We start from the raw sequence: 25,825 nt of genomic DNA on the forward strand, positions 1-25,825 counted from the left end.
CCCCTAGTTTTGAGTATGTGGAGCACCTCCTGACCTGGGTTAACATCCTGGTCTGGGTGAGATGAGCCCTTCTTGTCCTGAATCTTTTCTATTTCAAGAGGAGCTTTAAATGTTTCCTATATGAGGAGCCTTTCCTGGTTGTACGGTGTTTCAGATATGAGGGGCCCTTCCAGTCCTGGGTCCCAGGGAGTTTTGACGAATGCCCTTTCCAGTCTGAAAGTATTTCAGGTATTGTGCTGCATTCCTGGTGTTCGAGTCTTGGCGCTTTGAGAGGAGATGTTTCGGGCCTTGGGCTCAAGGTGTTCTAAGAAGGCCTCGATTCAGATGCAGTTAGTGTGAAGCTGCTTTTAGTTTCCTCTCCTGTTAGGTGCCTAAACATTTGAGAAACCATCCAGAGGTCTAACTCCACACAGGGGTCTGCAGGGTCTATTGAACTCATCATGTCCTTTACCTCATGGCAAGGTCCTGACACTTGCTGTCTCTTGATTTGCTGGGCAGAGAGTAGACTGCTCAGTACTCACAGCAGCATGATTCTTCATTCATTCTCTCGCGAGAAGAGCTTGGTTCTGTAATAGAAGGAGGCCTACAGCCCTCGCACACCTGTACTGGAGACCTGTACTGGAATAGCTGAGTGTACTCTGGTTAACATCGAGGTACTCTGGCGGAGCCGTACAAGAGTACAGCAGTGCAATAGCAGGATTGAGGCACAGAGGAAGAGTAGTGTGTGGGCCCAGTACTCAAATAGTAGGTGTACTCCAAGTCAGGGTTGAAGTCCACTGGCAGAGCTGTTTATGGGTCCAGTCCTGGAATAGCAGGATCTATCGCGGCAGGTCAAGATTGAGGTGTCATAGAAGAGCAGCGTGTGGGGTTCTGAAATAGCAGAGTGTTGAAGGACAGAATAGAGGTGCACTGGAAGGGCTGTGTGGGGGTCTCAGTGCAAGAATAGAAGAGTGTGTGTGTGTGTGCGTGTGTGTGTGTGTGTGTGTACATTTTAGCCAGTAGTGAGATGTCTTGGCCAAGCCCGGGTGAGGGCAGGTGGCAGAGATCTCTGTGGGATCAGAGGGGTAGGGAATGGTAGAGAACTGCTCAGTTGCTTGGTTTCGATGGTAGCGACTGAAGCATAATTCCGCCAGTCAGTGTGCAAGTTGCCCTTCCTCAAAGTGTCCAATTACTAACCCCAGTTCCTCCCTCACAGGAGCTGTCCATCTTGTTGCCACACGTGGCCCTGGAGCTGCACTTTGTTGGTGATGCCCTGCCCCAAGAGGTCGATGAGGAACACTTCGTCTTACAAAGAAAGGTATGAACCACAGAACCAGGGCAAGGCGATGTAGGTGGGAGAATAGGGAGCAGTACTGTGGGCACGCAGTAATGTTGTGTCCCAGCATGTGTTGGAGCTGGACATCAGCACCGTCACTGCTGGTTCACCAGTACTGGAATCATCCATAGACCTGCACACTTCCCTCACTTTTTCGGTGGAATAATGAACATGCAGACTTTCATTGAATCCAACAATGTTTCTTCAGCACTGCAATCTTCAATAGACTTACATGATTCATTGACTTTTACGCACACTGTGGAATAATGAGCATGTGAATCTATGTAGGATCCAAAAAAGGTTCTCCAGCACTGAAATCTACACCTGACTTGCATGCTTCATTGACTTTTGCCCTACATCATGGAATATTGAGCATGTGAATCTATGAAGGATCCAACAAAGGTTCTCCAGCACTGCAATCTACAGCTGACTTGCATGCTTCATTGACTTTTGCCCCATATCATGGGACATTGAGCATGTGAATCTATGTAGGATCCAACAGAGGTTCTCCAGCAATGCAATCTTCAATAGACTTACATACTTCATTGAGTTTTGCACTACATAGGGGAATATTGAGCATGTGAATCTATGTAGGATCCAACAAAGGTTCTCCAGCAATGCAATCTTCAGTAGACTTACATACTTCATTGACTTTTGCATCACAGAATATTGAGGATGTGAATCTATGTAGGATCCAACAAAGGTACTCCAGCACTGCAATCTACAGCTGACTTGCATGATTCATTGACTTTTGCCCCATATCATGGGACATTGAGCATGTGAATCTATGTAGGATCCAACCAAGGTTCTCCAGCAATGCAATCTTCAATAGACTTACATACTTCATTGACTTTTGCACTACATCGTGGAATATTGAGCATGTGAATCTATGTAGGATCCAACAAAGGTTCGCCAGTACTGCAGTCTTCGTTAGACTCGCATATTTCTGTGATGTTTGCCCTACACCATGGAATATTGAGCATGTGACTCTCTGCAGGATTCAACGATGGAGCCCAATTGTTCTCCATGGTTGGAATCTTCGACTGACATATCCAGGGCTGCAATTTTCCAGAAGCTCACAAGCTGAACTGATCTATTCACTAATTTTGGGGGCACTCACCAAATGCTTGGGATTTTAATTAACATGACAGTTTTCATTTTGGTAGCCCTTAAAAAAGACTCCTTCAGAAAAATCCAAAGGGCCCACCAATCGTCAGCCATTTTATATTCCTTCCATTGTGAGAGAGCACCATGACAGAACCTGAGGGCTCTTCTCAAAAGGGGAGGGACAAGACCTTGTACCCCATCTGCAAGCGAAAGGTTTCTTCATCCATCAGGAGTGAGGGCACACTTCAGGTGTACAGCTGTCCAGTCATCTTGAGTAGTCTGTAGGCAGAAGACACGTATGCATGAAGGTAGTTGAATGGTGGTCCAGAGGATCTGAAGCCCCGGGACGAAAATGAAGGGGATTGCAAAAATGTACACAGTGGGTCAGTATAGTTCAGCTACCTGCACTGCTCAAGAAATCCGATCCTTAAATGTACTCATCTGTATAGATTTATTTAATGTCCTTTGGCAAAACCTTCAATGTCAGCATAAGAACAGAAGACTACACGTTTTGTAAAAACAGCTTGGTGTGGGGATTCTCAAGTTTGAGGTAAATTCTTGGGGGCATATTTACAACAAACTGACGCAACGCAGCTCCGCAAGTCAGCTTCCTGTGCGGCGCTGTGCCATAAGGAAAGTACAGGGATGCGTCATATTTGCAACAATGCAACACATCCCTGGCCTTTCCTTTGCACTGGCGCACAACTGGCTGCCTAGCGCCAATGAAGTAGTGCAAGGGTGTCTACATTGTAGGAATTATTGTCTTTGCGCATAAAAACAATAAATGGAGGCATTTTCCTCCTTCTCTGTGTGCTGCAGAATGCAGAATGCAGAACACATAGAAAGAGGAAAAAAGAGGAGCAATAAAGATATTTCTCCTTGTTATGCCTTTCCTGGGGAGGCGCAGGCTTTTGATGCATTCCCAGGTTTACAAGTCCTTGTATATCTGGAAATGCACCAAAATCCATGGGTGTTGCGTGGGAACACCCAACGCAACGCCCATGGAACGCCTCATGATTCAGAGTAACGCAAGGCAGTGACTTGTGCTGCTTTGCCTTATTCCATTTCTATGAGAATTTTCTTTTGAGACACGTGGAAGGGCCATCTCTCATCAAAAAGGAGAGTAGGATATTGAATGAGCCTCGATAGCCCTAGATGGGGATAGCCGCAAAATAAAACCAGCAGACACAACTGTACAAGGATGGAAGCTGCTCTGGGCACAAGCGCACCAGCTACACGCTTTTTTATTCCTCGAGTGTCCCTTCTGAAACGCGCCTGACTTCAAAATGGCACCTCCCGCCGATCGTCACTGGGCGTCTAAGTTACACCCCAAGGGTTGCCCTGTGTTAGACCTGTCAGCCCTTTGGGTGGTCCCTCCTCATCATTATTTATTTTGTCCCACTTCTGCCTCAAATTTTTTCCTTTTTGGGAACCACCAGACTTGTTAGTGTTGATGCAGGGTCAGGGAGCCATTTTCCCTACCCCTGGGACTTCTGTCTGAGGGCCTGAGACACAAAATGGTGGCCACCCATTGTCACCTGTGACATAACCAGAACTCACTGGAGGTTTCTAGAACCTTCTGGAACATTCTAGAATCCTGGGATAGTGGGAGGCAGTTTTAGAATGTTGGGAGGCCATCTTAGAGAGGCAGTTGGCATCTGACTGGAGAGGAGAGAGGACAGAGATAGAAGGAGGTCGGAGTAAGGCAGCAGGGGTGGAAACCAGTGCTTGGAGTGGGGTCCAGAAACCCACCCTTAATGCTAGTCCCTACTGACCAAGCCCAGCCTAAAGCCCTGTGTGGGACCAAGACCAGAAGAACCATCTTAAGGATCTGAACATTTGGAACAGGCCTTAAAGAGGAAGAACAGCAAGCTCCTGACCTGTTCAGCAGTGTCCTCCTGAAGTCCTGACGTCGAGAAGCCTGGAGACCTGGGGCCTGAGGTAGAGAAGCGGCTCTGACAGAAAGCAGACGTCGTACCCGGAGCCGTCAGAGGTCGAGTGAGGGCGCCGACGGAGGTCGTGGAGAGGCACCGGAGGTCGAGTAGAGAGTCACCGGAGGTCGAGTGAGGGCGCCGACGGAGGTCGTGGAGAGGCACCGGAGGTCGAGTAGGGAGTCACCGGAGGTCGAGTGAGGGCGCCGACGGAAGTCGTGGAGAGGCGCCGGAGGTCGAGTAGGGAGTAACCTGAGGTCGAGGTGAGGCGTCGACGGGGGAGTGAAGTCCGCCCACCGGAGTCGCCGGAAACTGAGGGGAAGCGCGTCGGAGGTCGGGAGTGGAGATCGCACTCCGGAGACACCCGGAAGCGGGGAGACCGTGTCCCTGCGACGCCGGAAGGCGACATCGAGTCAAGACCGCCCAGCGACGTCGAGTCGAGGCCGCCCCGCGACATCGAGTCGAGACCACCCAGCGACATCGAGTCGAGGCCGCCCAGCGACATCGATCCGGAGCCGCCTCACGGCGTCGACACGGCGCCGAGCGGAGCCGATCATCGAGGAAGGGACAGTAAGTGGTAGAGGGGGCGTCTAAGGCCCTGTGGAGCCCTAAAAGACCATTCTAGGGGCTAGAGGGGTGTTAGAACCAGCCTGGGAGTGCCAGGGGTGAACTGAGACTGGTGCAGTGACATCTGTGAGGGGCTGTGTAGTTTGGAGGGCCAGATCATTAGGTTACCCTTGTTCTGCCTCAGCTTAAGCCCCAGCCTTGACCAATCTAGGTGGGACACCCCCATGCCAACCAAATGACCACAAGCTGTGTATGGGCAAAGTAAGACCAAATGACCTCATGAAAGTGATCTGATCTGTAATTGTCATTGATTGCTTTACCTTAATTATTGAAGGTGCTTTATTTATTGTCTTCCACTAATTTATTCTTGCACTGTATTTATTGTCTGACTGTATTTATTTGCCGTCTATATTTATTGCACATCTATTTATTCTTTGCTTAATGATGACCTGAACCTATGTGTTGAGATTCCGAAGTAGCAATGTTTATTTGACCTGCTCTTTTGAAGGAAAATCCTAGTGTATTGTATGTATGATGTGAAGCCTGCAACTAAGAGAAAATAAGATAAAGACATATATATTTTCATCTTGTCTTCCATAATTTTTACGGTGTAGTGTCGTTTTTGGAACGGATGAACGCATGGTTATTGTGAGGGTGTGACGTACGCTTAACACGGTGCCTGACCCCCAACCGCTCGAGCCAAGCTACCACTGTGCTGGGAACCTGGTGACTGCTAACCCGGTTGCCCGGTTTCCAACATAAAATTGGTGTTCAGTGGTGGGATAGAGCTGTGCTTGCGTCTACTCGACAATAACTTTGGGTAGTCCATAGGCCTACACCGGGAGTTTTCTTCAAGCGGACTTCCTAATTTTGAGTTTTGTTTTTTCCAAATTTACTTCAGGTGGTAGGAGGAGGTATTACAAAAGGTACCCCCCTGCATAGCTTCTGTAAGCAACTGTCTTCTATCCTGAGTGGGCAAAATGGAGTTTGTGTTGGAGGATGTGGAAACTTACACTGTGGCCCAACTCAGAGAGTTTTGTCAGTGAGAGGGGGTGTTTTGTCCCCAAGGTGCAAAGAAGAGTGAGCTCCAGACCAGCTTGAGGGCTTGGGGGGAGGCACGACGAGAAAGTAAGGTTGAGAAGGAGGACAGGGATGGAGAGACTGTCAGCGAGGGGGCTGGTTTGTACCAACCTGAGGTGGGGAACCTATTAGCGGGGCCCGGAACACTTTCAAGGAAGGGCAGCAGTGTCTCTAGTGGCGGCTTATCAGAAGCAGAATTAACTGACCGGAGGGAGAAGAGACAGCTCACATGGGAGTTGGCGAAGCTGGAGAAAGAAAAGGAGGAACGGAGGATGGCTCACGAGTTGAGGCTCAGGGAGATAGATCTCCAGATCCTACGGGTCGGGGCACACACTGTTCCTAATGGTGGCAGCGAAGAGAGAGAAATCACCAGGGAACCCAAACCCTATCTGCCAAAAGACATAGTAGCCAGCTATAGTGCGGGAGATGACATCGCCAAGTGGCTAGCGGCCTATGAGGTCTCTTTAAGAGCCCATGGGGTTCCAGAGAAATATTGGGGAGGGGGATTGTATAAATACATGCCTCCAGCTGGCAGGGATACATTATTGGCCCTAGAGCAGGATGAGCAGACCCACTACCCCAACATGAAAGTGGCGCTCGTGAGGAAGTTTGGACTAACACCCGAGAAGTATAGACAGAAGTTCCGGGGTAGCCACAAACTGGGCACACAGAATTGGGTGGATTTCCTGGACTATGCAAAGAAGGCATTAGAGGGTTGGATACAGGGCAGCGAGGTGAGGGACTACGAGGGGTTGTTTGATTTGATGTTGAAGGAACACCTGCTCGAAAAATGTTTCCCTGAACTGCGTCAACACCTGGTGGATAGCAAGCTGACCAAACCCCGGAAGCTTGCTGAGGAGGCGGACATTTGGGCTAGTACCCGGGTGTCCACAAGAGGGACTGGAGGGGACTCTCAAAAGACCGGACAGGGCGCCCCCCAGAAGAAAGAGGGAGGGAAAAAGAAAACGGAGTTCTCTAAAGGCCCCCAAAATAGTTTCCAAGGGAAGGGAACAGGATTCACCCCTAGGGCTAACCCACCCAGAAACCCTAATCCTGGCCAGAGTCAGCAGCCAAGGGTTGTCCATTGCTACGAGTGCGGTGGTGTCGGACACTATAAGGGAGATGTGAAGTGCCCGAAAAGACCACCCCCTCCCATCGGAGGAAAGGCCCCCGGAGTAGCTAGTGTAGTGCTCGGGGAGGAGATGCCTTTAGATAAGGGAAGGGAGTGGGCGGGTGTCACTTTAGTGTCCCTGGGAGAACGGGAGATGGTTCCTAAGATCCAGGTGCCCGCAAATACCACAAAGTATGGGCAGTGGGTCACCATCAACGGCCAAAGGGGGGAGGCTCTGAGAGACACAGGAGCCAGTATGACTATGGTACGTAGCCAACTGGTGTCTCCAGAGCAGGTGATTCCCAATGTACTCCACCCTGCCGCGATGGCTGACGGCAGAATGGGCCACTATCCGGTGGCCGAGGTTCCATTTGAATGGGAAGGGGTTGCAGGTTTGCTTCGAGTTGCCGTAAGCCCTGCCGTGCCAGTCGATTGTCTGCTGGGGAATGACATGGAGCATAATGCTTGGAAGGAGGTGGAATACCGGACTCATGCTGAGATGCTGGGTACACCTGTCTGGGCCTGTGTCAGCACAGGGTCTGCGACTACCCGGAGGGGGAGTTCGTTTAGGCTGGAGCCTGGAACAAAGGCACAGCCGGCTGCCGACCAAGGGAAGAACCGAGGACAGGAGGAGCCTGCCTCGGCATCCGCGCCCCGTGTGACGGATAGGCCACCGGAGGTGGTGGACCAGGAGTCCGTGGAGGGGGATGTTACCGAACTGGAGAACCTACCCATCCCGGCCGAGTGGCACGTGGAGGGAGGGCCGACCAGGGAGGAATTCTGCAAGGGCCAGAGGGAGTGTCCTACCCTTGAGGGACTGAGGCAACAGGCCGAAGCCCAGGCAGCAGGGAACGTTGAGGGGAACTACAACATTTACTGGGAGGATGGCCTCCTCTACAGTGAACCCAAGGCACCCATGCACGGATCGTCACGGGCCTTGGTTGTCCCTCAACGTTATCGAGCCTTTCTCCTGGAATTGGCTCATGAGATCCCCTTGGCAGGACACCTGGGGCAAGACAAGACCTTTGCCCGGCTTGTCCCGCACTTTTATTGGCCTCAAATGAAAGTGTCGTCCGACACCTACTGCCGGACGTGTGTGTCTTGTCAAGCCAGTGGGAAAACAGGGGTGAAGCTGAAAGCTCCCCTGGAACCACTTCCTGTCGTTAGCACCCCCTTTGAAAGGGTGGGCATCGACATTGTGGGTCCGTTAGATCCGCCTACTACAGCTGGTCACAGGTTTATCCTGGTTCTGGTGGATCATGCCACACGGTACCCAGAGGCCATACCTCTGAGGACCATTACTGCACCTGTTGTGGCTAGGGCCCTGATGGGAATCTTTACCCGAGTGGGTTTTCCCAAGGAAGTTGTGTCTGACAGGGGGACCAACTTCATGTCAGCATACATGCGGGCCATGTGGAAGGAGTGTGGAGTGACCTACCGGTTCACCACCCCTTACCACCCCCAGACCAATGGTCTGGTGGAGAGGTTCAATAAAACCTTGAAAGGCATGATCAGAAGTCTGCCTGAAAGCCTGCGGAGGAAATGGGACGTCCTCCTACCCTGTCTATTGTTTTCGTACAGGGAAGTGCCACAGAAGGGAGTGGCCTTCAGCCCCTTCGAGCTTTTGTATGGGCACCCTGTGCGTGGACCTCTCGGCCTGGTGAGAGACGGATGGGAAAGAACTCCCAGAAAGCTTCCCCAGGACGTGGTGAGCTACATGCTGGCCTTCCGGAGCCAAATGGCTAAGTTGTGGAAGCAAGCTTCTGACAACTTGGAAGCCAGCCAAGCAGTGATGAAGGCGTGGTATGACCACAATGCTCATCCGGTGGAATTGGAGCCTGGCCAGAAGGTGTGGGTGATCGAACCAGGAGAGCTTAGCGCCCTCCAGGATCGCTGGTCAGGACCCTTTGAGGTGTTGGAGAAGAAGGGTAAGGCTACCTACTTGGTGGATCTGAAGACCCCTCGCCAGCCCCTACGGGTGCTGCATGCCAACCGCCTCAAACCCCACCATGAGAGGCCCGAAGTCATATTGCTGATGGTGACTGACGGAGCAGAGGACGTGGAAAGCGAGCCTCTCCCCGACTTATTTGCGTCTCAAGAGAAGGATGGGTTGGTGGAGGGAGTAATTCTCTCCCCGTCCCTAACTCCTGAACAGCAGGAGGACTGCCGCCAGGTCCTGGGGCAGTACTCTTCGTTGTTCTCCCTTGTTCCGGGTAGGACTCACCTGTGCGTCCATGATGTGGACACAGGAGACAGCCCACCTGTGAAGTCAAATATCTACCGGATGACAGACAAGGTGAAGGCCAGCATTCACAGTGAAGTCACTAAGATGCTGGAGCTAGGAGTGATTGAACCTTCCAGCAGCCCCTGGTCCAGTCCGGTGGTATTAGTACCAAAAGCTGCACCACCGGGAGCCCAACCGGAACTGAGGTTCTGTGTGGACTACCGGGGACTGAACTCAGTAACCAAGACTGATGCTCATCCAATTCCGAGGGCGGATGAACTGATTGACCGGCTGGGAGCTGCCCAATATCTAAGTACCTTTGACCTTACTTCCGGGTACTGGCAGATCTCTCTGACTGATGGAGCTAAGGAAAGGTCAGCCTTCTACACGCCCAAGGGCCACTACCAGTTCTGCGTGATGCCCTTTGGGCTCAAGAACGCACCTGCCACGTTTCAGCCTCTGGTGAACCAGATCCTCGCTGGAATGGAGAGTTTCTCTGCTGCTTATCTGGACGACATTGCTGTCTTCAGTAACAGCTGGGAGGATCACTTGCGTCACCTGCAAACTGTTCTCCAGGCCCTGAAGCAAGCTGGTTTAACGATTAAGGCCAGTAAATGCCAGATCGGGCAGGGGTCGGTAGTGTACCTTGGACACTTGGTGGGTAGGGGAGCGGTGCAACCCCTCCAGGCGAAAATCGAGACCATCATGGCCTGGGAACCCCCCAAGACTCAGACTGAGGTCCGAGCTTTTCTGGGCCTCACCGGATATTACCGCCGCTTCGTGAAGGGGTATGGTACCATTGTGGCCCCCCTCACGGAGCTTACGTCCAAGAAGCAACCTCGACGGGTAGTCTGGACGGAGGCTTGTCAGCAGGCCTTTGTGAAACTGAAGCAAGCCATGTGCGAGGCCCCGGTCTTAAGGGCCCCAGACTTTTCCAAGGAGTTCATTGTCCAGACGGATGCATCGGAACATGGCATTGGGGCAGTGTTATCGCAACTCAATGAAGAGGGCCTGGATCAACCCGTGGTCTTCCTATCCCGGAGACTACTTCCCAGGGAACAGAAGTGGAGTGCAATAGAGCGTGAAGCCTTTGCAGTGGTATGGGCTCTGAAGAAGTTGCGGCCATACCTGTTTGGCTCGCACTTCCTAGTTCAGACCGATCACAGACCCCTTCGGTGGCTGATGCAGATGAAGGGGGAGAATCCCAAGTTGCTAAGGTGGTCTATCTCCCTACAGGGAATGGACTTTCAGGTGGAACATCGGCCTGGAGTGGACCACGCCAATGCAGACGGTCTCTCAAGGTATTTCTGCCTTAGTGATGAGAACTCCCAAGGGGTTGGGTAGCTCTCCCCACTTTCAGCTGGGGGGGACGCGTGTTAGACCTGTCAGCCCTTTGGGTGGTCCCTCCTCATCATTATTTATTTTGTCCCACTTCTGCCTCAAATCCTGTTATAATTTTTTCCTTTTTGGGAACCACCAGACTTGTTAGTGTTGATGCAGGGTCAGGGAGCCATTTTCCCTACCCCTGGGACTTCTGTCTGAGGGCCTGCGACACAAAATGGTGGCCACCCATTGTCACCTGTGACATAACCAGAACTCACTGGAGGTTTCTAGAACCTTCTGGAACATTCTAGAATCCTGGGATAGTGGGAGGCAGTTTTAGAATGTTGGGAGGCCATCTTAGAGAGGCAGTTGGCATCTGACTGGAGAGGAGAGAGGACAGAGATAGAAGGAGGTCGGAGTAAGGCAGCAGGGGTGGAAACCAGTGCTTGGAGTGGGGTCCAGAAACCCACCCTTGATGCTAGTCCCTACTGACCAAGCCCAGCCTAAAGCCCTGTGTGGGACCAAGACCAGAAGAACCATCTTAAGGATCTGAACATTTGGAACAGGCCTTAAAGAGGAAGAACAGCAAGCTCCTGGCCTGTTCAGCAGTGTCCTCCTGAAGTCCTGACGTCGAGAAGCCTGGAGACCTGGGGCCTGAGGTAGAGAAGCGGCGCTGACAGAAAGCAGACGTCGTACCCGGAGCCGTCAGAGGTCGAGTGAGGGCGCCGTTGGAGGTCGTGGAGAGGCACCGGAGGTCGAGTAGGGAGTCACCGGAGGTCGAGTGAGGGCGCAGACGGAGGTCGTGGAGAGGCATCGGAGGTCGAGTAGGGAGTCACCGGAGGTCGAGTGAGGGCGCCGACGGAGGTCGTGGAGAGGCGCCGGAGGTCGAGTAGGGAGTCACCTGAGGTCGAGGTGAGGCGTCGATGGGGGAGTGAAGTCCGCCCACCGGAGTCGCCGGAAACTGAGGTGAAGCGCGTCGGAGGTCGGGAGTGGAGATCGCACTCCGGAGACACCCGGAAGCCGGGAGACCGTGTCCCTGCGACGCCGGAAGGCGACATCGAGTCAAGACCGCCCAGCGACATCGAGTCGAAACCGCCCAGCGACATCGAGTCGAGGCCGCCCAGCGACATCGATCCGGAGCCGCCTCACGGCGTCGACACGGCGCCGAGCAGAGCCGATCGTCGAGGAAGGGACAGTAAGTGGTAGAGGGGGCGTCTAAGGCCCCGTGGAGCCCTAAAAGACCATTCTAGGGGCTAGAGGGGTGTTAGAACCAGCCTGGGAGTGCCAGGGGTGAACTGAGACTGGTGCAGTGACATCTGTGAGGGGCTGTGTAGTTTGGAGGGCCAGATCATTAGGTTACCCTTGTTCTGCCTCAGCTTAAGCCCCAGCCTTGACCAATCTAGGTGGGACACCCCCATGCCACCCAAATGACCACAAGTTGTGTATGGGCAAAGTAAGACCAAGTGACCTCATGAAAGTGATCTGATCTGTAATTGTCATTGATTGCTTTACCTTAATTATTGAAGGTGCTTTATTTATTGTCTTCCACTAATTTATTCTTGCACTGTATTTATTGTCTGACTGTATTTATTTGCCGTCTATATTTATTGCACATCTATTTATTCTTTGCTTAATGATGACCTGAACCTACGTGTTGAGATTCCGAAGTAGCAATGTTTATTTGACCTGCTCTTTTGAAGGAAAATCCTAGTGTATTGTATTTATGATGTGAAGCCTGCAACTAAGAGAAAATAAGATAAAGACATATATATTTTCATCTTGTCTTCCATAATTTTTACGGTGTAGTGTCGTTTTTGGAACGGATGAACGCATGGTTATTGTGAGGGTGTGACGTACGCTTAACACGGTGCCTGACCCCCAACCGCTCGAGCCAAGCTACCACTGTGCTGGGAACCTGGTGACTGCTAACCCGGTTGCCCGGTTTCCAACCCCCTGCCTCAGCTTCCTCAGCTTAAAGGCCGCAAAATAGATTGAAACAGCAATCATTGCTTTCAGACCTATATGGAAGGTCCTACATTGACCTACATGACAAGGTCTCGTCATCGACCAGACCTTGATCTTAACCCTCAACCGACCTGTATCCTGCACACCCTTTCAGGACATTTAGCCTGTGAACTTTCCCTCGACCTCTGAGACCTTGCTCCCTGACCGATGCCCGGTGGAGCTACCCCGATAGCTATAGGGGAGATGGACTGTGGATTCCCTCCTAGGCCGTCACCTACCCAGCCGGACATTGGACAGAGCTTCCTTCATCTCTCTTGCCGTTATCTCCCTCCTTCCACCTACATCCTTCCCCCTTACCCCTATCCGCCCTATTTATCCTTCCTCAATACTATTTAAATGTGTTTCGTATAACCGATGTAACCTGCAACTGTTTTGACTGTGTAATAATGTGATTCCTAATGTAAAGTGCTCTGATACCCACAGGTCTAGCCAGCGGTCCTAGTAACTTCTAGTAACTGATGTAACGTGTAACTGATGTCATTTTGTAATTTCTGTGGAACCTTATGTAAAGCGCTCTGATACCTCCGGGTCTAGCCAGCGCTATATAAAACTCTCAAAATAAATAAAAAATATGAGGTCATGAAAAGACATGTAAAGCGGCTTTGCGTGGCTTTGTAAATATGGGTCTGCACTCTGCGCCGCCGCTGCGTCAAGAAAAAAGGTGCAGTGCAGGTTCCTTGTAAATATGCCCTTTTGTGTGCAGATCGAACACGTCTTATGACACCGAAGCTCCTCCTTCGGTCCTACAGGTTCAGAAGGATGCAGTTGGAAGCGGTGCATTACTCACGTATCTCCCTTGCGTCCTGTACGTTGAGTATTTGCTATTCCTGGAGTCAAGGCTCCATCTTCAGTCGCTGGACTTGGATAATCCTGGCGGTAGCTAGACATCAAGCAAAGAGTTGTCTTTCCTAGTAGTTCTACTTCCCTTTACTTCAGCTTACTCTCACATGAGTGAGTGGTGAAGGGATGAACCTATTGGTCTTGCTGAAGCTCGGGTGAGTCGATCCTGTAAGTGGCTCCTTATTCTCCTCCTCGGGCCTGATTCACAAAGGTATACTTACACCAAAAGTCTAACTTTACCACTAGTACTGTTTGTCATTGTTGCTTTTAGGTCCCTACAGCCAGATGTACGAAACATTTTAACGGTCACAAATGGCCCATTGGACCGCTTGCAACCGATAAAACGCATTTTCCTATGTACTAACCCTATTTTGCGAGTCCGTAACCTATTATTGACTTGCAAAATCAGGTTTGCAAGTCGCTATTAGGAAGGGGCGTGTAAAGGGCGTCCATTCCTAATAGCGAGTTGAGCAGATATCTTTGAATGTTTTATGCTCGAGAATGCGGTCGCAAAACATTCGCCGATTACCACCAATTTCAAAGTGGTGGTAAGTCATTCGCAAACTGAAAGGGGTCCCCAAGAAGCCGCCTCCCCTTTGTGAATGGGGGCGCCAACATTTTTTCTGAGCATTCAAAAAACTGCTTTATTTAAAAAGCAGTCACAGACATGGTATTCTTCTGACCCCAGCAGGCCACCATGAGTGCCCGCCATTCCCAATGGGTCGCAAATTGCAAGCTGCCTCTGAATATTAATGGTGCAGGTCCCTCATGATTCACAATTTGTGATTCGCAAAACCTGACGTCATACATGTGGCCCCAAGTGGGCAGATAGAGGTGCTGACGCTTGGTATCATGGGGGTTACTCGTGACCCGCAGCCCTTCACTGGAGTTCTCTCTCTTAAGCGCTCTCTGCTTTCATAAATTCAACAGGAGGCCCAGGGGCGTAGCTTGGTCAGAAAAGCTGGGGGTGTGAGCTTCAGATGTCCCATCAGTCAGGCTGCAGTACAATGCTAAAACACATTACACAACAAGCAGGGTGCATGAGAGGGGCCGAAGGGGCCGTGGAAAGGGAAAGGAATGCAGATGGGTAGGAGTACTGAGAGAAAGCACAATTTTTTGTAAAATACCAACATTTTTGAAGACGCTCAAACCAGAGAGAGGGAGTGTGTGTGCGTTTTTAGGTCTCGGGACCATCCGGTCTGCCGAAGGCAGAACCGGAAGTCGAGAGATTTAATGTTTTGGAGAAGAGGGGCTTGAACCCGCCCCTCTTCTCCCCTGTTCTCCATTGGCTGGCCTCTTCAATGCTGGCCAGCCATTGGAGAAGAGGTCCCGTCACTCCGATCAGGCCCCGTCCTTTTCGGATCGGGGGCGTGTTTTTTGCAGAAAGTCTAATTATCTCCTCCAGCCAATGGCTGGAGGAGATAACAGCAAAACACGCCCCCGAATCCGAAAACGACGCTGCCTTTCTCCGAGGCATTTCTGCTCTGCCTCGGAGAAAGGCGGTGGTGTATAAAACTGTCCGAGGAGCGAATTTAGTAAGAATGATTTTTTTGTTGTTGTTCCAAATGGGCTTTATTATACCGCTTGCATCAAATGTTTCCAGCAACATCGGCGCTATGCTTTCGATGCGGGCTTCCATGAGGGGGCTGGCCCTACGTCCTGCTATTCTTATGCTTCGTAAAACAGCGGGAGGAGCGGTATGCACGGAGTGCGGGTGCGTTTAAAATATCCAGCTGTATCTGGGAGAATGCCAGGATTGAAGAACTTTAAAAATCTCCTTTGCTCTCGATTTAAGCACCTTAAGACTAGCGAGTCGTTTTTTATAAATATATATTGTCTATGCACTTTTGTACTGAGATTTTTATGAGACAATGCATACATTGTATGAAATGGCAATGAATTGAGCGACGCCTGATTACTTGCCTTCCCCTGCATTCCGACACGCTTCCGACTTCGAGGTGCCTCGAAGCTTCCATAGAAACGACCAGACCATCCATTGCATTTTTTTCACCCTCGGCCCTTTGAAGCGCCAGAATCTACTTCCCTGTTCACTCTCATCTAAGTAATTGTATTGTTACCAAAGTATTTTATCAGAAAACCAAACAAGGTAATACGGTTGTACACCGGATATGTAACTTGAATGACTACATAGTAGATGAGTGGTAGAGGTAATGAATTGGAAAATACGATTGAAGTCGACAAATTGCACCCCCACGCTTCGATTCGCCTATAGTTTTGAGTAAGTGCTGTGCCAGCAGCGTGAAACACCACGCACCCTTCCCTCTTACCTCCCCCCAATCTTTAGCACTTTGAGACAGCCTTATAATAGCACAGGCAATAAACAAGCGGTCACTTACAATATGACATTCTGGAGCAGGTAGCCCCGCCCTCTTGTCCATCATTGAGCCTAGTGAGTGCGTAGGAGGGGCGGACGTGCAGTTCGCCAGAAGTAACCTGGTTTGCTGTCTTGACAGTTAACATTTACACAGACGTGATTGATTACCCCCGGCAGCTTGTGCGACATGGAGACGGCATGGCCCACAGACCATGCCAGTACCCAAAATATTTTTGGCTAGTAGTGTTTATCTAGAGGCGTGGTTTATGAAACATGAGTGCTGTTTTGTAAACCCCCTGCTAATCAGAAGAGGCAGTTTCCGCAAACTCTTTCCTTGTAGAAGCGAAGGCCCTCTTTCGAATGCCCGCATTGTCATTTCCGCAGTTGTCTAGTATTCTTCTGTGACCGTACAAAGTAACGCGTATTACAGCATCTCGGTGTTGGCGTGCAAACCTGTTCACAAAGCGTCTTATTTATTTGGTTTTGTAACGTGGAGCCGCACGGGTGATACATGCGTTTGACGGCCGATAGCGACCACAGCTCCTCCCTGTCATGTCTGGGGTTTCACACTGCCTACAATGTCCCCGGCACTGCTTCACCCACTCTTGTTACTCCGGTTTTTGTGTAGATTATGACTATTTTTTTTTCTTCCGGCGTGGAGGCTGTTTCACGGGTTAATTGATCAGCGTAAAAAAAAAGTTCAGCTATTACACTTGTTCCCCCTTTTTTCAACTGTTTCGTGTGGGAGGTAGTAGTGTGAAAAGTTTTGAGCTTTTGGTGCGGTGTGTTTATGGTGCTCTTCCCCCCCACTCATCTCTCTCTATCAAGCCGACTTCCACTCCTCTCCGTTGACCCGTGCTCTTCCTCTTCCACCCCCTTCTCTAGCCAGGCACATTCCTCTCTCGCTCTCTCGCACCTCGCCCTCATGCTTGCCCAGTATTTTCACCCTCTCCACGCACCCCTCGGCCCCCCCTCACGCCTCTTCCTGGTGACTGCTCTCTACTGTCCCCCCACCATGTCTCTCTCTAACGTCCTTTCCCCTTCCCCCTCTCTGCTCTCCACCTCCTCGCGCCCTCTCCTTCACACCATCCTTTCTTCCACCTTACCTCGCCCACCCGTCTCCGCTTCCTTTTCCCTCTCTCCTGCAGTCTCATATCTTTTGCCCCCCGCGCCTCAACCGCCCCTGCCTTTCTCTTTTTTTTTTTAACGTTTGCTGGTAAAATCTTCCCGTCTCCTTTTTACACCCCCTCATCCTCTCACCTTACCTGTCTGCCCTTCCCCGCCTCCCTCGAGCGCTTTTTCTCACCCGACCCCTAAATCTACCACCCCTAATCTCCCCACACATATTTGTACATTCACTTCACCTTCCATAGACTACAGGTTTACATTTTAACATGGATGCACCAAACTTGCAACGGGCACATCATAAACTATGTCTATTGGCTAATCACGTCACCTATACCTATAAACACTACAGAGCAGAACAAACTGCTCCAAGTGAGGTCTTCGGAAGTGATCTCCTTAGCAGGACACACTGCTTAATTTATGTTACAAATGTATTGTGTTACACAGAACGACCTTAAACCAGCGAGGTTTCAAAGAAATGTGCAGAGTAGGTTTAAGAGAACAGCGTATATGCATTGACCGAAAATTAATAAGATGCAGAGTTCAGAATTAGAAGCTCACAACCTCACAACTTCACTATCTCTCACTCACTACCTCAATCACTCTCTATCTCACTACCTCACTCTTTCTATCTCAGTAACTCACTTTCACTCTCTTTCCCTACCTCTCTCTCTATCTCACTACATCACAACATCACTCTATGCTTATATATCACTACCTCACAACATCCCTCTCCCTCACTACCTCACTCTTTCACTACCTCACTCTCTCTATCTCACTACCTTACTCTCTATCTACCTCACTCTCTATCTCACTACCTCTCTCTCTATCTACCTCACTCTCTCTCACTACCTCACTCTCTATTTCAATACCTCACTCTCTATCTCACTACCTCACTCTCTCTCTCTGCTAATGCAATAGGTATCACATATGCAAAAAAAAGCTAATGTCAATAGAAATGACAATGCCATTTATTTAGGGATACAAAAATGATAAAAAAATAATGAGCAATACCAATAGCTCTACCTATAATATTGCCGAGACCATTGCATTGTAAATGCTTGTTGTCTGTGTGTCTGTAAAAATTACTGGTGAAATCCGACAACCACGTCACCAACCCAACTGGAAGCACCTGTACCCAACTATGTACCACAAAATACATGTATTAGGGGGGTGTAACTCCCCCAACCATCATCCGCTGTGAAGCTGTGCCTCTGAGGAGGACTGTCCTTCCAACATGCTGTGTTGGAGGGACGGCTCTGCCCTCTGCGGAAACCGGGTAGAGCGCGTGGGCGGGGCTTATCTTGAGAGGGCATGATCAGGAGTTGCCTTGATCAAAAGCTGTAAGTGATCGAGAGGGGAGTGGTCAAGAAACATAACATGTGCATGTAAAGCGCACGTGCACCCAAGGTTTTATTGGCGTCGAAAAACAGATGTTTATTGCCGCCCAACTCAATGGCACTCAGAAAGGAGTGACAGAAGGTCGCGGGCGAGAGAAGAGAGTGGTCGCGAGAGAGGGGTTATCGTGTTCACTAGATGAGGGGAAAAGAAACACAAGCGCGTGCCTTTAGCAGGAGAGAGACACATCCCTGCACGTGGGAACACGGCCAGGCTCTCGGAACATTTTTTCACGGGGAGGGAGGGGATTGGGTGCACCTCCAGCCCCCATCGCCGCTGGAGTTGAAGACCCTCGCTTCAGAGAGGGCCCCTGAAGGCGCGAACTGAGATGAGAAACACTACTCACTCGAGGCAAGGGCCCCCTCTGGCACCTGTCGGACCCCTCATCCCTGGAGCAGGTGTGTGCGCATCCCTCATCCTTCACCACTAGAAACCCAGGTTTTATGAGTCGTGTTACTGTTCGCGCCCACTAGAGGGCAGTGTTGACTCACAGAACTCCCTGGAGGCACCGGAGCAGGGTTTCAGAGAGTGTGTGTGTGTGTGGGAGGCACAGAAGCTTCTCACACCTTGCCTGTTGGCAATGCGACGGTCTACGCTCGCCTGGCATGTTAACACTGCTGCCATGTGACACTTTCCAAGAACGTAAAGAAACTTTCCTGAGTTCTCTGCTACTCTTTCCCGATCATGCAATATCCAAAGGGATGAAGGAATCAACTACAGCAGGGCTCTAAGTGGGTAGAAAAAAAGGGGGAGGGTTATCCTGTGCGGTCAGTGCAAACAAGGGCGTGACATAACCAACAAGCATTTGCAATGCAATCGGTCTTGCCTTTGGGAACTTATATGTATTTAGCTATGCATCACATTAGCCTGGGTGGCAGTTGAACAAGCAGAAAGAAATTCTGGTATTTTACTGACCCCTACTGGTTGTTTTCTATCGAGACAGTTAATTAGAGGCAGCTGAACAGAAAAAAAGTCCCTAAGCGGAAGCAGACAAGTCCTAGGGCCGATCTCCAGAGCCCACACAGTACATACACATATAAGTATATACTAAAGTATATACAAGAGGTCTCGAATGCTCGACCTAAAAAGTAGAATGCACTGCAGCCTGGCCCTTCCGACTTACAGTGGTAACAAGTTAGGTATATTGAGTAGATGTACTATGCCTTCACCATATATCAGAAAATGAAAAACACCCCAAATCCCTTGCATCTGTGTCCTCCGCACACATTTGCATCACCAGCAACAGCAGATATTTTGCCAGCATCCTTTGCCTCCGTTAGGCTTATAGACTGCGCCTGAACAAGAGATTCCCCCACAGCCCACAGAATGAAGAGTGCGTACTCCTAGCGAATAATGCAGAGATCGCAGCACGACAGGCCTCTCACTAGAGGCCCAAAACTCAGTATTGACAAACTCATGAAGTGAGGTCTGGACCATGTTCGGCACCGAGCTACAGCCAGACCTCCTGCATTCCTTCTTCTGCCGAACAGGCACGGGTAGCAGAACCTCTTCAGCGTCCGAGGCCATGCTGCGTACGAAAGGATGAGCTGTAGAGGTGTTGTTCAAATAGAAAACTGCAGACCTGGCTGTCCCTTACCTCGATGCTTTGAAGTGCGGCACAGGAACCTGCTGACACCGGTGACAGTGCCTGCTAAAAAGAAAGCTTACACTTGAACTATTAATCTATGCTAGTACCTTACTGATCAGCCTTTGGGAGACTGGCCCCGTAGTAACCGTAGGCTCAAAACACAGACCTATTCACAATTCTTCAGGGATACTCTTGTTTTCAGGAGGGACATGCGGTACAAGAACATTGTTTTTTCTTTTATCTAAACTGGTCATGTGAAGCTGTAACCTTACACCCCCAACTCATCAAACCCGCACTGACTTCTGTTTTAAGTCGAGCTCTACAAACCCCGAATAAGTAAACAACACAAATGTACTCTTCCTCCAATAATATTACCAAAATTAGCATGCCCGACATGCAAAGATCGCTACGGCATCGTAGTTTCTTTCCAATGATCAAGAGGGGTAGCGAATACAGTTTCCCATTCCTCCCATAAAACATACAGGCCGCACGCTCCCCAATAAAGTCAATTATCAATCTCAAACAGTTTCACAGCTGGGAGAATTTATCAGGGACGACAACACCACTGTTGGGGAAATCTAGGGGCAGCCTATCTTCTCTCTCATCCCCAACTGCCCCCCCCCCCAGCCCCCTCCCCCCTGGAAACACAGTGCCTGTAAAGCTTACGTCTCCTCCTTACCCACCAGAGTCCCTCTGTACCTGGCCGCCACATTCCAAGAGCTCCGGCTGCGCTCTGACTCGAGCCCGAGGCTTCGACAGGCCTAGGCCGCATTCTATCACACAGAGGAGATTCCAGTCGTAGGAACTGGGGACATTATGGTGCACAGAGTACACGGATGCCGCCACATCACCCCCAGCTCTACCACCCCTCCTCAGAGCCAGCGCATTACCTGTTGTTGTGTTCATTCTTCCCTCGGGTGTCGGCGGGTGGGTCTGACTCAGATGACCCCTCGCAGCGGGCCTCTCACGTTTCGTGATCACGTGCCCACCCCTTTGGCCACCGGGGCGCTTCTGCGAATCTAGTCTCTGCCAACAGCCCCCAGGCCCGCCACCCAGGCCCTGGAAAGCATGGAGAAGCTCAGGGACCGGCCATTCAATTCCTGCAATAGAGCAAGAAGGCAAGAGGGGAAGAAGGAGGGTGAGGGGGCGTGCACGCATTACACTGCGCCGCCTCCCGGGGGTGGGAGGCAGATTTAACCCTCTGTGCATCGACAGCTCCGGGTTCTGAGTTCGAACCAGATTTGAAACCGCCGTACAGCACGGTAGCCAGAAAATACATGAAATCCCCCCCCCCCTTTTGACTTGGACCCATACCTGTAATGGCACCCAACACGAAGAGCACGTCAGGAGCTGCGAATGCGTGTGCAGGAATGGCATGGCAGAGGGGGTGGAGTCTCGCCACGCCTGGCTGAGCTAAGGCACGGTCGGCTTTCACTTTCGTCCTTCGCAAAGCTTTCTTGTCTTTATGGGGCCATATGTTTGAAACACATGGCCCCATTAAGATAAGAAAAGCTTTTCCCACAGACGTAAAGCAACCGAGCCAGTCCAACTGGGACGGCTCTAAAAGGCAAAAGTGTACGTCACTAGACGCTCTTTTCCAATGGCTGGCCACCGCTTAGCATATACGGTGAAACCAGCCAATGGAAAAGAGGGGCGGGGCTTAAAGCCCACTAGAGAAATCTACCCTAACTCATTAAATCTCACCAGCGAGACTGCGCATGTCTGCGCAGTCTACGCCAGGCGAGACCTAAAAATTCAATGTCTGTGATTCCCATTGCACCATCCACCCAGTAGTATGGCTCCTCTCTGGGCAACTGCTGCATCCAGATATAACTCACATACCTAAAACCAGCCAGGACTACTGGCTTTGTCAATGGTTGTTATCTGTTTAAGATAATTGAGTAGTGTAAATAATCAATACTGAAAATGTTTAAATTCTGAAATTGCTGATCTGCCAACTTTAACAAAAATCTCATCTTGTGAGGAGGAAGTGGGCCTCGGAGGGGGCGGGGCCTAGTGCCCAGAAGCACCTAAGAGGCACTTTTGCCTCCACCCTGCCCCCAAGCTCCCTCCTCCATGAAAAAAAGAAATCCTTGCTGAGGCTCGTGGCGATTTCCTGTTTTTTTTGGGGGGGTTGCAGTTTAAGATAGCGTGAACTCGACTCGAAGGTATTGGAGCGCTTTACGTGAGCACCAGTTACGTTATACAAGGACACATTCATTTTTTGGGTTTTTTCGTAGGCACGGGGAGAGTAAGGAATTTGCCCAGAATCACAGGATGTTGAGCCGACGCCGAGACTCAAACCTTGTTTCCCGGCTCGAAGGTCAGCAGCTCTGGCCGTTAGTCCACATCCACACTCCTCAGCAGTTCAAAGCCTCAGAAAACGAGCTGGAAAACCACTATTTATATCAGCTTGTCTTTCCTGCCAATGAGTGATATTGACTCTGCACCGGGAGACTGTGATGGGAGCCGATATTGTGTGTCACACGATGAGACTGTGATGGGAGCTGATACTGTGTGTCCCACGATGGCACCATGTGATTTGGCAGGTCTGAAATTGTGAGGCTGTGAATTAAACCTTACTGAGGCCTGTGGAAGGGGCGGTGGTCTTCAGATTGTCTCAATCCCTCCTGTTAGGTTCACTCCATGTGAGACGTGCGCCCTTTTTCTCTCCACATCTCGCCTATCTGCACATCTTACACCTCATCTTCGTTTTCTTCAACACTCTCTTTTCACTCTCTCCTGAATGCCCTTGCTCACGTCAGCATCATTTCACCCCCTAAACACTCAACACACCCACCCACCAGTAAGCACATTTGCCTTGTCAATATTTTGACTAATGCGTGCCTCCTCCACACATATTTTTGCATAAAATTACAATTGCATCTGGAATAAGTGCCCATTGCTCTGTGCACTCAGCAGAGAGGCCAAGCATTGGATGACCATGTATTCTGAACACCTTTCTGACCCACTGACTGGCAGAGTGAACCTACTTCTGAACATTCTATGCTGATTTTTCTATGTTGTTAGGACTCTGACGACGCTCCAGAATATATAAAAAAATGAATTTAAAAAAAAGTAAAACACAGCAAACCAAGGGACTTTCCGAGCTGATGGTTTGGAATGAAAAGTAGTCCTGCTCCTCCACCCTGGTAAACCACCCACGCCCCGGTCCCCCAGTCTTTATCTTGTCACCCCCTGGGCTAGAGCACGCAAGCTAGGAGCATGCTTGAATGTCATTATTCATGTGCCTCACTAACTATGCTACAGGTCTGCATTCCATCATCTTCTGAGAGATTCTGCTCTTCCTCTAATGCCCTCCGATGATCTCTGTAATCCTCACCAGAGTCCTGCCCTGCCTCGACTTCTGCAGCCGCTCATGCACAGGCCACCCTACCACAGCTTCCTCTAAACCTCAGAGTTCAAGCCTATCCTGCCAGCCTGGCCACACACATCCCACCAGCCCTGAAACCTCTCCATTGCCTCCCAGTGAAAGAACAAGCAGCCTTTAAAACTCTGCCTGGTCCTCAAGGCCCCCACTGGCTGATCACCTGAGTATGTCACAACACTGTGTGTCCCTGGCACCTCCTGACCAGCAGCCTCTGGTCTGCTGACGGACACATCCCGACTCCCTGCCTCACCACATACAAGGAGCATGGCGGCCAAACCTTCCATGTTTGTTGGCATTCAGATGTTCCTAGACACCTCCTCAGCAGACACTCAAGGGTCTCAGCCTGGCATGCCCCCTTCGCCCTTCTCCTGCAGGCCTCTGTGCTTTTAAGGATTGGCAGAGTGGGGGACATATTACATGGCAGCGCCTTCAACACGCCCCGTTCTTACCTGACGGGTCACCTGGTCCCACATCACCAAGTTCTGCAAAGCGCTATCATGCTATGTGCTAATCTATATATGTCTCGCAACCAAAGCAATCTGAGGCCACCTTTGAGTGGTTAGAATACCATATATATATATATATATATATATATATATATATATATATATATATATATATATATATATATATATATTATCTACTGGCGGTCGCCAGTAGATAGTTATAGTTAGGACCCTGTTTCCATATATATATATTCTCAGAAAAATTTGCCTTAGATATACGAATGAATGTAAAATTGCCACATTCATACTTCCCTCGCTTCTATTTAGTACAATATGAGGCAGTGTTGCCTCCAAGAACACCACTTCCTACTTCTTGAATAAAGTTCCCTCCCTCACATGATCGTCCTGTCCGTAGACCAGACCCAACTGAAGCATAAACTCACTTGTACTGGCCAGGGCCGGGAGGGACCTAGGAACTGAAGCGAGGGACTAGGGCTCGGTGTGATGCAATCACCAGGCACTACTCTCTGTGAGAGCCCCGGGAAGTTCCCACATGAAGTTAGGGATCCCGTCGACTACATTTACCAATATTTATGTGTTCTGCAGGGTTTCTGTCTCCAACGGTTGGTTGGTAGATACAGATCTCTCTCCATTGGTAGTGGAAAGAGGCATGAGAGGTGCTGATTGGTGTCTTTAAATGTCCTAAACTTTTCCTTAAGTCAGTTCCAGCACTTGTCTAGTGCAAGTACCATTCACTATGGAAGGTAAAAGGGGTGCAAAGAGGAAGCTCGTTCTTTTTACCCCATCGTAGGATGAAGGTCCCTTTCACACGAGGAGATCTAGATCTTGGTCTCCTCAGGCTGATGTTTCTTCTCTCTTGACTCCTGAGAAGGTTCAGCAAATGATCGATGTAGCAGGAGCTAAAGCAATGTCTGAGGGTTCAAAGGCTAAGAGAGCGGAATCGCCGTCATCCCAATCTTCGTCTGGTCTTTCAGATTTGGAACTTCCATCAACATATTCTGGAACATACGTCAGAAGAGAGGAGATGATGGACATTGTGACGCATGAGAGGGGACATTTGGGCTTTCCTCCCTTTCAGCCTGTGAGGGATAGTGCGGACGTGATCCCTCTGTATGTTCATCCTCAATTCTGGCAAAATCAAAGACCAGTTTGTTTAGGAATGGAAGGACTTGGGTAAGATGACCATTCCGAGATCCCTCCACAAACTTTATACGAAGGCGCAGACTGAGGTTTCTTTACGCAGACTCCCACAGTCGATGCCATCCTGGCCACGTTCATCAACAGGACAACCTTGAATCTGGAGGGTTGTGCTCCAGCGGATGCGACAGATAAGGTGGATGCTGTTTTGTGTAAATGTGGCTTTGAAAGCAGGCGGGTACTTTGCGTCTGTATCTCAGTCCGCGGTCAAGGATTTCAATAAATTGTGAGAAGCCACGCAGAAAGGTACGGACTGTCCTGAGTTACTGGTGGTCTTGGGATTGCAGTCAAAATTGTTGGCAGATATTTCGACGGATATCACAAAATTCACAGCCATGGTAACTCACGCAGTAATTTCAGCACAACGGATGAAGGATTAGTCGAAAACAGAGGCCGCAGAGAAGTCTGCCTCTTTGAAGATTCCTTCGATGGAAAGATGCTCTTTGGGGCCCAGTGGAATAGCATGATGGCTGAGACATTTAAGGATTGCAAGGACACGCTTCATCATAATGGCAGATTTTCTTATTCCCATAAAAAAGACCTGGGGTTTCTACAGCAGAGCTTCACCCAAACAGAATACAAAGCATGGTCGGATAAGAAAAAAAAGCACCAGCCCATGAAAGCCTCTTGCAAGGGTGAGACTAAGCAGCCAGGGTTGAAGGACATGAGGTCATCCGACAACGATGGTCTTCCACCTGGAGCCAGAGTTCAGTCCTTTCTTCAGAAGTGGGAGCAAACTGTGAAGGACGAGGGGGTCCTGGACGTCTTCAGGTAGGGCTACTCCATAGGTTTTCCGGGAAT

General features: G+C 50.1%; 1 protein-coding gene across 1 annotated transcript in view; it reads left to right on the plus strand.

The window, feature by feature from the left end:
- The window catches only part of ZMYND15 (zinc finger MYND-type containing 15), a 146,131-nt gene that overhangs the window by 65,721 nt on the left and 54,585 nt on the right, over nt 1-25,825 (plus strand). The window contains exon 9 of the mRNA XM_085639782.1: nt 1,196-1,297. Coding sequence (XP_085495908.1) covers nt 1,196-1,297 — 102 coding nt within the window. The remainder of the gene's footprint in view (nt 1-1,195; nt 1,298-25,825) is intronic.

Source organism: Triturus cristatus, chromosome 12 (genome assembly GCF_964204655.1).
Source record: "Triturus cristatus chromosome 12, aTriCri1.1, whole genome shotgun sequence".
NCBI lineage: Eukaryota > Metazoa > Chordata > Amphibia > Caudata > Salamandridae > Triturus > Triturus cristatus.